Source organism: Lemur catta, chromosome 20 (genome assembly GCF_020740605.2).
Source record: "Lemur catta isolate mLemCat1 chromosome 20, mLemCat1.pri, whole genome shotgun sequence".
Lineage (NCBI taxonomy): Eukaryota > Metazoa > Chordata > Mammalia > Primates > Lemuridae > Lemur > Lemur catta.
This window is the reverse complement of record NC_059147.1, coordinates 30,658,564-30,669,890: the sequence shown is the minus strand read 5'-3', so window position 1 is coordinate 30,669,890 and position 11,327 is coordinate 30,658,564. Positions and strand designations below refer to the sequence as shown.

Sequence of the window (11,327 nt, the reverse complement as noted above, 5' to 3'; positions counted from 1 at the left end):
CAGCTGGCAAGGCAAGGAGCAGGATTTCCTGAGTGCTTCCTGGCACTGAGCACTGTCATTATCCCTGTTTGGAAATCAGCTGGGGTCTCCCTGGGAAGGTTTCCACCCTCCATCCATGAGTTGTGCCTTGATTCCTTGTGTCCTATGATTCACTGCTTCTTGGATCCCCTGTCATCCTCTGTCTCGGACTCCTTTTCATTTTGCTGGAGTATATCTTCAAGCAGTTTTTTACCAAAAAGTTGAATTAGGAGAAACGTTAGAGTCTCTGAATGTCATAAAATATCTTTACTTTTTTCTCATGCCTGATTCATATTAATAGTTTCATTGGATATCAAAGTTTAAGTTCAATATCATTTTCTCTCAGCACTTTTTAAGGCATTTCTCCATTGCTAAAATTCAGTGTTGCTGTTACAAACACTAATATGACCTGCCTTTTATTTCTCACTGGAAGTTTGGGGGTGTTTAACTTATCCTTAGCACTCTAAAATATCTAGTATAAGTTCAAATCTGGATTTTTTTTTTCATTCCCTCTGCTCTATGTTTGGTGGGCCTTTTCATTCTCAAGATTTTGGTTTTTTTTTCCTTAAGTCTTGGAAAAGTGTCTATTATTTCTTTAATCATTTTTACACCTCTAATATGTTTTCTCCTCCAGAACTGCTATTAATGGTTACTGGTTTTCCCCGATCAATCCTCTATGTCTCCTAATATTTTCTTATATTATGCATTTTTTTTTCTCTCTCTCTTCATTCTGAAAAATTTCTCAAGCTTTTTGCAATCTTTTTATTGATTTTTTTGAAAGAAATTATCGAACATATTTAAATATATAAGAACTCTTCCTTGGATGTCCCTTCATCATAATCTCCTGTTTTTATATTATGAATGGATTCACTTCCTGAATCTCTCTGAGGAGTTAAAGGGTTTTAATTTTTATGTTTAAGTTTTCTCTTTCTGTTTCCTTGAGCTGAAAGCAGACTCCATCGGCAGGAGTGGGGCTTGTTGACTGGCAGGCTTGGTTTTAGCACGCCCAGGTGGGGAGACGGCAGGCAGGCTTGGCCAGCCCTGGGGGTCAAAACAAGAAGGACTGTCCTCTGGGGGGTTGAGCCTTTTCTGGAAGCCCTGGCCCCTCCTAGGCTGGCTACTCAATTTCTTCAAAGAAAATCTTACAGTCTCAGCCTGGGAGAAAATGATGGCTGCCCACGTAGAGGTGCAGGAGGTCACCCTGACTACCATGTGGCAGCTGCCATCCTAGTTTTTGTCCCTCCTTCCTCTTCTGCTCTCCCAGCCTGACCTCCCCCCACCAAAACAAAACAAAGCATGACAAAGCCCCCCATAAACCTCTCTACTTCTCAATCTCAGCTTCGGCCTTCTCTGGCCCCATATACCAATAAATGTGATTTGACCCATTCTGATACTCCAGAAATATGGTAAAATCTCTGATTCCTTGAGCTACTGTCCAAGCCATCTTCTCCCACACAGCTTTTTATTGGATTTTCTTTTTCCCTCTCAGTCGTTGTTTAGTTCCTGTCAACAGATGTTCAGGAGGAAGGAGAAGCACATCCGTGTGCTGGGCTACCATCTTGAGCCAAAAGTCGGAGCCAGGATTTTGTTGGTATTACGCTGAGTCTTTGCAACCAGCCTGCAGGAGGGAGAGCATTACCTCTGTCCTCCAGTGGACGCTGAGACTCCCGCTCCGGCAGGACCAGCTGACAGAGAAGCTTGAAGACCCTGAGGGAGGGTGAGCTGGAGGAGAGGAAGGGCCACGGGGAAAAGCAAGCAGGGTGGTGACATGTGGCCCTGAGGGGTAACACGTGAGTGGGGAGAAGAAACACCAAGGAGACAGATTTTAGGTCAAGAAAAAGAGTTTTCTCCCGCAGAGCTGCCTAGAGCAGGAAAGTGCTGTGGCAGCCGGCTGACACATCATAGACTGTGTTCCTGTCCTGCCTGAGGGACAGTGGAGACCTCCGAGAGGCTGTGACTGTCTCTGCACCTGCTCAGGCCATACCTGAACTGGGGACACCAGAGGAAAGTGTGTTGGGGAGGAGGTGGAACCGAGGTCACAGGGCAGGGAGGCAGGGTCCTCACACTGCTGCAGGGAGCACTCCAGGCCCAGAGGCAGGTGCAGAAGGGGTCATCCGAGCCCTGGGGAATTGCACAAAGTTGAGGGCCCTGTTCCCACCTCAGTCTGGCTGTGTGGGGGGCCCAAGAGAGCCCAGAAAGAGCCTAGGACCTTCAGACACGGCTGCCAGGAGGATAAATCAGGACAAGCTCCCCAAGGGCTGAGTAGGCCACAGGTGTAAAGGACCTTAACCATGTGCAGCCACCCAGACTCACAGGGCATAGGCTTTTGAAATAATCCAGCAATATACGAGTGATCAAAGACCCATAAATATGTTCTTCCCACCTGACCCCGTAGTTTCACTTCTGGAAATCTAGTCTAAAGACTTTAGCATGAATCCAGGGGAAAAGCAAAAGAAAGACAGCCTCACTCACAGACAGATTTGTTGCAGTCCTACTTGCAGTGGTGAAAAGCTGGAACCAACCTGAAGTCTAAGTCTAGGAAAATGTTCAAGTAAGCTCCAGGCACCCAAAAGGCTATGACACGGCCATTAAGGATACGAAAACACAGGAAATGATTATGGTAAAATGCTAAACAGATGATAGGCTACAAATTAGTTTTGTGGTAATTTTTTTAAAAAAAAAAGAAGCGTAGAAGACAAAATACAGAAATGAAATATACTAAAATGTCAACAGTGGTTGTGTTTAGATCATAGATAAAAGATAATTTTTTTCTTTTCCTTCTGTTTTTCAGAATTTCCCCAAATTTACTGAAGTAGCATATTTTAAAATAAATAAATACATTTTAAAAAGGAAAAAAAAAAAGTATGTATCCTTTTGAGCCAGAAATTTTACTTTAAGAAATGTTGTACTCTAAGGGAAAAAAAAATCATGAATATACACATACAAATGCTACCAAGATGTTTATCGTGGCATGGATTACAATAGTGAAGATTTGAAAACAACAAAAATGTCTCAAAGTAGGGAACTGCAGAGTTAAGTAAACTGCAGAGTGAATCTATTAAAATTGTAGAAGTGAAATTAATGTCATGAACAGATTTCATAATCTGATGAGCATGTGAAAAAGTCATTTACAAATCTGCATGTACTTCTGTTTTCACATTTGAAAGGATTATATGTGTTTTGTTGAAATTTTCCAGAATTTTCTAAAATAAAGGAGAAGAGATAGAGAGAGGAGCTAGACTCAGGTGTTTTTTAAATCTGAGGCACAGATGGCCTGAATTGTCAAATGTATTTTTAAAAACGAGGAAAGGATAGAATACTTGAAATTGAAACTGACTTGGAAAATTTGGGCCATTTGACGGCAATAGACTCTCTCAGCCTCACCATCCACTTTCCCTTGCAAGTTGCTTCCCCAAGTGTTCTCACTTGCTTTTTCATATTTGTGCCCCCGGACTCCTTTGCCAGGGAGGCGGAGGTAGCCATTGGATAGAGTCCAGACAGGCAAGCTGGTGATGGGGCAGGGATTGCAGGTCTTCTGATTCCCCCTGACTTCCTTCCCTATGTGTTTGAGCTGCTAAAAATCATCAAGGGGGTGTTACAGGACAGAACGAAACAGGATTTCTCAGCTTTGGCACTACTGACATTTTAGGCCAGATAATCCTTTGGCGGTTTTTGGAGGGGCTGTTGTCCTGTGCATTTTAGAATGTTTAGCAGTATCCCTGGATTCTACCCATAAGATGCCAGCAGCATCACACCACTACCACCGCTGCTGCTATCAAGTTGTAACAAACAAAACTGTTTCCAGACATTGCCAAATGTCCCCTAGGGGCAAAATCACCCACAGTTGAGAACCACTGAAACATGGCACTTTGTGAGGGGGAACTTTGACGCTTGGTCATTTCTGGGAGAAGGACCTGGGAAGCGAATAATTAGGAAGGGAGAGAGGAAAGACTGGTTTATGTAAAAAGGCACGCATGCTACCACTCCATGCAGACTTCTAGCAGCACTTATCTTACTACGTGTTGATTTTTTATTAAACAGCTTGCTGCTTACCCAGACTGTGGGTTCTTGCAGAAGATAGACGTTGTCTTACTCATCCTTATATCTGCTGTTACTAGCATGATGCCTACATTAAGGCAGTGCTCAGTAAATATTTGTGGTATGAAATAAAATTCATTACACATCACTCATTTAGGCAAAGCAGGACGGTGGGGGCTACAGGGTAACCTCATGAATACATACTTAATTCAACCTGAGGCTTCCCAGCCTTCAAAGGATCTCACAAAAGGGATTAGCCCAATGTCAGATTCACTCAGTGCTCACATTGATCCATCCACTCAACATGCAAAGGACACTTCAGGTATGCAGGAAATTTTGCTAAGCACAGAAGAGGGGAGAGGAAGGAGTGATCCCTTTCAGCTGAGTCTGTTGAAGAGATGTGACAATACCTTGCCCCTCTCCTACAGGAGAGAAAATATCTAAATAAGACCCTACAGAAGTTCCAAGGAGAGGAGGTTACATCTGGCTGCAGGCAGGAATGAAGACTTCCTGAAGGAGGTGGCATTTGAGCAGGGCCTAGAAGGATAAGTAGGATTTACAACAAATGGAAATTTTTTAAGAGACAGGGTCTCCCTCGGTCACCCAGGCTGGAGTGCAGTGGCACAATCATAGCTCACTGAAGCCTCAAACTGCTGAACTTCAGTGATCCTGCAGTCTGAGCCTCTGTGTAGTTAGGACTGCAGGTGCACGGCAGTCACCACACTTGGCTAATTTTTTAAACTATTTTGTAGTTTAAATAGAACTATTGTAGAAACAGCGTCTGGGTATGTTGCTCAGGGTGGTCTTGAACTCATGGTCTCAAGTAATCTTCCTGCCTTGGCCTCCCAAAGCACTAGGATTACAGGCATGAGCCACTGTGCCCAGTCATGGTGGAAATCGGACAAGCAGGACATTCCAAGAAGAGGTAACAGTGAGCAGAAGCATAGAGGCAGGAAAGCCTGGGGTATGTTTCTGGATTAGCATGAATCACTTTTGGTTGGCACGTGCAGGTGGGGGCCAGACCATGAAGAGTGTGTAAAGGCTGTCTAGGGGGAACTGGAGTCTGTTATTTGCTAATCCCAGATCCTCCAAGAGTCCTAAACAAGGGAGAGATGCTAGAATTACTGTTTATTGAGCACCTGTTATGTGTTAAGCAATCTGCACAAAGAATCTTATTTAATGCTCACCATAACCCAAGGGTAAGGAGGAGCAGCATTCCCATATCAGATCTATCTCAGTTGAGAAAAACCGGGGTGATTCAAACTCAGGTTTGTCTGACACCAAAGCCAGTTGCTCTTAAGAATGCCAGTCTTTGTTCACGAAAGTTTGCAAGAAGATTCTGGCAGCAGTGTGACAGGGTGGTCTGGGGCAGTGAGGGAAGCTTTCTCTGGTGCCCCTAATAAAGTGGGTCCTCATTCCACCATAACTCCCTCCTTCTGAACCACAGAGCTCTGGCCCTCCCACGCACAAGACCCAAACTTCCGTGAAGGATGGTTCTTGGACCCCAGCAACCAATGCTCCAATCAGCTCAGCTTGAGCCCCTGACTTGCTCGGGGTTTAATGATTACTCCCTAAGCCCCTCACTGATAGGAGATGGCAAACCACCTCTGTCCCTACTTATTAGGAGGTTCAGCCCCTGAGGGAGCACACTATATTACAGCCTTCAGAGCCAGGAGCAAACACCAGGAACCAGGATGCTGGCACCATTGCTAGCGTCAACCTGCCACCTTATGAAACCTGAAAGAAGGAAGCAGCCCTTCTCGCCCGTGCTCCCTGCTCCCACCCCATCCCGCCAACGACCATAAGAAGCCACACGAAGGTGCCTGGCTAGGGAGGACGCAGGAAGAGAGGAAACAGAACCGGCAGCTGAGTCAGCCTGGTGGAGTGCAGCGTTTCTCTGACCGCTGTCAATTTTAGCTATAATCGCATATCAGCTGGTCTATTCTTATCCTAAAACTTATTTTAAAATAAAATCTTGTATCAATACTGCAGAGGAGACATTGAATCATTTGCTATAAATGGCAGGTAACCATGGAGACAAACACAGGAAATAAAGCAAAGTTGTTAAATCTCTAGCTGGGTGTGGCGGCTTGCCATGCCCTGTTCTTTGTGGACTCCTCTGCCCTCTGTCTGTTATTAATAAAAAGGGGAGCGGGGCCAGCACAGGAGAGGCAGCAAAGGAGGTGATCAGGAAGATGACAAAGAACTGGAAGGAGGGTAATTTTTTACGTGATTTGAGGTTATTTTACAAAATCATCTCAGTCGGGGAAGCTGGACCTGTGGGTTCAGACTTGGAGTGAAGAGACATGCTTCAAGTTCCAGCTTCATGACAGCCTTGCTGTGTGACTTTGGACAAGACCCATGCAGTCTCTGGGTCTCCAGATCAGGCAGATGGTACCTGTGGCATGAGTTTTCAGAAGGAGCCGCAGAATCACTGCTCAAACCCTGGGGCACGTGGGGCAAGGATAGGACAGGGAGGGGAGGGGCTGTTTGCCAATGCAAGGGTAGGACCCCAGTGCATCAATAATCTGGTAAGAATTGGAAAGCTAATGTCACAAAAGAGGAGAATTTAGGCCCCAGAACCTAATTGTTGAGGCTCACAATGATTACCCCAGTTTTAGAGACTTGGTCCCCTGCATATAAGAGTGGGGCCCCCTGACGTCATGGGCTGGAATCCAGTCCAGACCAGGGCTTGCTTGGAGTGGAGAGTCTGCCTTCACGGAGAGGTCTGAAGTCAGGGCTTCGATGCCCTCTGCTGTGAGTACCATGGGCCAGGCTGTGGGGTGACTCGCAGCTGGTGCAGGTCACAGAGGGCCTGAATGGGGCATTTCCAGTGGCCACAGCCCTGCCTGGTGGGCAGAGAGAAAAGGAGGCAGGATGACTTTCTTTGCTGCAGACCTGAAGATTCTGCAGTTCCATAAAGTTTGCTTGGGGTATCAAAGCATTGTCAGCTACCTAGGGGCCTGGCACATGGCATGCCTAGTAGCTGAAATTCACAGTGGCTTGAATTAAAGACATCAGGGCGGGCTGAATAGCATTGTACCTAGACTTAAGTCCAGAGTCTGCCTCCAGGACAACTCACCTCAATCTCTCTGAGCCTTGGTTACGAAACAGGGTTAACAATGGAAGGAGTCAATGACATGATATGTGAAGTGCTCAGCTCCACACGGTGCTCCATGTGGTACCTGGTGCATGGTGAGCTCCCAGCACCTGGAAGTCACTGTCCATAGCAGCCACTAGCGGTCATCTGGGCGACCCATGTGAAAACTGGGCGTGTACTGGGGAGAGGCTTCCTTGAGTTCACAAAGCTACTCACTCCACAAGCTGGAACTAGAAGCTGCAGAGCCCCTAGACCAGGGCCCCTTCTGCAGCTTCAGCTGCCCTGTGGGCAAAACTGCTCATTCAGCATTCATTTTACTAATAAATCCAGATCTCGCCAAGAAATGACTTTATTTGCAGATAAGCAGATTTGCAAACTCTTTCTGTGTACTATTGTTTACCCAGGCTCCTAAAATCCTGCCAATTGTTCAGTCCCGGTGTAGTAAATTGGGAAACTCTTTGAGAGCAATGTAACAGTCTTAATTCTACACTGGACCAATTTCAATCAGGGTGTGGGACTTGCTGGGTTCCTTGTTTTTTTTCTGAGATCATCCGGGGATTTTCCATGCCTTAGTTGGTGTGACCCCGAGTGTGCTCCACCCTTCAGCCTACCTGGTCTTGCCTGTTGACCCCAATCTAACATGAACTCCCTTCTCCCAGGATGCTCTAGGATTGGGTGCAGAGCCCCAAGTAAGGACTGAGATCTGTGACTCGGGGGCCTGAGCTGCCATCTGCAGCCCTGTGTTTCAGGAAGCACAGAGCTGAGGCCAGTGAAGCTCGGTGGTGTCAGGCAGGAGCTTTAGGGAAGCCAGGCTCCCTGCAGAGCCCTTCCCTGACCTCCTCATTTGTAAATGGTGAGAGCCAACGTGGGTGGTTGAGACCCCGCTCTGAGTGCTTTCCGAGTGCCATCGCATTGAAAGCCCCGACAAAGCTATGAAGGAGGAGCTACTTTTATTCCCAGTTTACCCTGAAGCAACTCAAGGCACAGAAATGTTAAGCGACTTGCTAGTAATTTGCCACATTACTACTAAATGGCAGAGTCCCACCGTGACCCCCACCAGCATGGCTTCAGAGTCATTCATTCATTCACTCACTCTTCACTCACTCATTCAGTAAATGTGTCCTGAATGTCTCCTGCACATCAGGCAAAATGAAAACAAAGAAACAAACAAAAAACTGATGCTACGCCTGGTGAGTTCTGAAATCTGAAATTCCCACTGTTGTGACTTGTAGCAAGGACATGGACCGTCCAGTGGCTGGGCAGCGTCAGAATCTACCCTGGGATGCAGCCTCTCACTCTCAATCCTGTTAGGCTCCCTCTTTGGCCTGGGTGGACAGCGGCCAGCTCTCTCCCTGCCCGGGGCCTTGCTTTAAAAATTCTCATATAGGGTGAATTTCTTTACTGTGTTACTCCAGTGTGACTGGTTCTTTGACACCGACTCTGGTCCTGCCTTCATCTGGGGGCCACCTTAACGCTCAGTTCCACCTACCCCAAAACACAGCCCCTTCTGTGACCGCGCTGGCAGGCAAGGCAGATTTGCAAAAAGTCTCCGAGGGACACGGGAGACAGTTACACCACACACCGCACAGTAACATTTTTAAAACGCCTTTTACAGAGTTGCTGTCTCCACACTTCACCGTCCCAGGGCTCCGGATGGCCCTGCCTGCTGAAGGGCACAGGTCTCTCCGACTCTCCACTTTCCCGGTTTCATCCTCGCTCCCACCACCCTGCTCAGCCACCAACGATCCTCCTTGGCAGCGGCCTGGGGAAGGCAGGAGAGGTGGTACTGAACAGAGAGTGTGTGTCCCTGTCCCAGCAGCAACCTTGGGATGTGATGTCAGAACTTCAGCAACAATTTGTGCCAAGGCGAGAGCCACTGCCCCAGAGCTGGGTCTGGGTCTGGACTTCGGCTAGGAGATAATAGTTCCCCAGTCACTGTCAAAGCAACTTAGATTTCTTTTCCTTTCATTTTGTATCCAAATCCCTCATAAAAGCATTTATCATTCTGATTTTATCTAGGCTCCCTTTTATCCATAGAAAAAAATCTCACCACTCTGCCCTGATTGTAATGTCCCCTTCCTGGATGTATGATAGACAGGACAGGCAGCGAGCCGGTGAGGGTGGACACGCTCCCTCCAGGTCCCGAGCCAAGGATCTGAGGTGCTGGGCAGGACAGAGGCAGAAAGGAAGATGCCCCTTGCTAGTGGCACGTGGCAGTAGCGACAGTCAGCGCCGGGTGCAAATGAGGGGGTTCTTTCCACCCCTGGCTCAGCAACCCATTTGGACGTATCTGCCACCACCACCCCCTCCCAAAGTCTGGAATAAAGGGGATGAGCGGCAGGGACCTCCGGGAACTACGCAAAGCGCCTTTCTCTCCCTCCACTGTCGAGCCGGTACGTGCGCGCTGCCTCCCGGTGGCGGATGCAGCGGCCAACGCGTCCCCACGCCGGGAGTGGGCTGCGCACGCGGCTGCGGGGTGGGGCGCGGGCGGGAGGGCCCCGCAGTGCACATGGCGGGGGCGGGGGACAGCTGCCGCAGTGCGCCGAGGCCACCGTGCACGGATTGAAAGAGCGGGCACCGTGCGCAGGGGCGGGCGCCCGGCGGGCTTGGCATGCGCGCCCCCGCCTGCGGCTATAAAAGCCTCGCCACCTGCTGCCAATAGCCAAGCAGCGCGTCCGGTTGCCTGAAGAAGCCAGTTCACCGCCTCCAGCGCCTGCTCGCCTCGACATGGACCCCGAGACCTGCCCCTGCCCTTCTGGTGAGCCCCCGCCCCCATCCTGCAGCGCGACGCGCCCCTTTGCTTGCAAAGAATCCCACGGCCTGCGCCTTCGCTCAAGGACACTTGGGGGAAGGGCTCCTGACTTCCCGTTTTCAGCCTCAGGAAGGGTGGGCATGCCCATGTCGCGAAGAGCATGGAGGCTTGGCAGCCCGTCTCCTCCTTTTAGGCGTGGGGACCCCGAGTTTAACCACATTTAACCCTTGCTATGGCGTCTCCCTCTCTAGGTGGGTCCTGCACCTGTACTGACTCTTGCAAGTGCGAGGGATGCAAGTGCGCCTCCTGCAAGAAGAGTGAGTGTGCCCCGCCCTGCCGCCCTCCGCTCTCCCTGCCGGTGTCTTACCACGCAGGGTATAGACAGACCTCTAAGCCCTTACTGCGAACCACCCGGACAGACCTTAAAATATAGATGCCTGTGCCCCCCACCCCACCCCAGTACGCACCGGGCAAGATGTTTTTGTAAATCCCAGAAGATTCCAATGGGCAGCTGGGATTGAGAACCGCTGCACTGATCCAGCCTTTCCCACCCCACCGCTCAAAGTGCTCAAAACCTGGGGAAGCCATTAGTGAGGCTGGGGGTCAGCTCTGGGGTTCCAATCCTTTGGCCTCTCTCAGGCCTTGTGGATGCCTTTAATTTGACTTTCCCAAAATGTCCCCAGCTCACAGCAGTCAGCAGTGTAGTATGCATGTGGGGGGCGGGGAGGCTCCCTCCTTCCCTGTGAATAAGACTAGGCACAGATCCCCCCGTGGATTTCCCCGACCCCCTACACCTGCACCATCTCTGCTCCTCCAAGTTTATCTTTCACGGCCCCCATCAAGGCCATTTACCCTGTAATGCTTTCTCCTTAAGGCCTACCACTCCCCTAACCTAAGCCCCCGGCCCCCGGGGGGGACTCCCTGGCATCCACCGGAAGGGCTGTGGGCTAGTTACTGGGTGCCCCTCTCCGGTGGTAGCACAGCATGCAGGTGCTGCACTGTAGATGCTGAGTCAAACCAGGTGTGAGACTAGGAAGGGGACAGCACCCAGCCTCAGCTGAACCCTGATGACTCACTGCCCAGCCACTCAGCACTACTCCCTGTCTCCCTTTCCCTCGGACGGGGGACAGATGTCGGGGTGCATCAGACTGGGCATCTCCCGTCTCATCTGCAGGCTGCTGCTCCTGCTGCCCCGCTGAGTGCGAGAAGTGTGCCAAGGACTGTGTGTGCAAAGGTGGCGAGGGGGCCGAGGCTGAGGCGGAGAAGTGCAGCTGCTGCCAGTGAGGACGTCTCCCTCTGTGTGGAGCCTGTGGAGGTAGTGCTGGTGGCCCAGTGCCACCTCTGTCCATGGTGAGGCATGGCTGTCATCCCCTTTCCCTGCTGGCCACTGGCAAGTGACAATAAATCCCATGAATAGCA

The 11,327-nt window shown here is 49.6% G+C and overlaps 1 protein-coding gene across 1 annotated transcript; it reads left to right on the top strand.

Moving 5' to 3' along the window:
* Positions 1-9,716: 9,716 nt before the first annotated feature.
* Positions 9,717-11,327, top strand: MT3 (metallothionein 3). The gene is made up of 3 exons (XM_045533689.1): positions 9,717-9,914; positions 10,160-10,225; positions 11,083-11,327. The coding sequence occupies exons 1-3, from the start codon at positions 9,884-9,886 to the stop codon at positions 11,190-11,192; spliced, it is 207 nt and encodes a 68-aa protein (XP_045389645.1). The 5' UTR covers positions 9,717-9,883; the 3' UTR covers positions 11,193-11,327.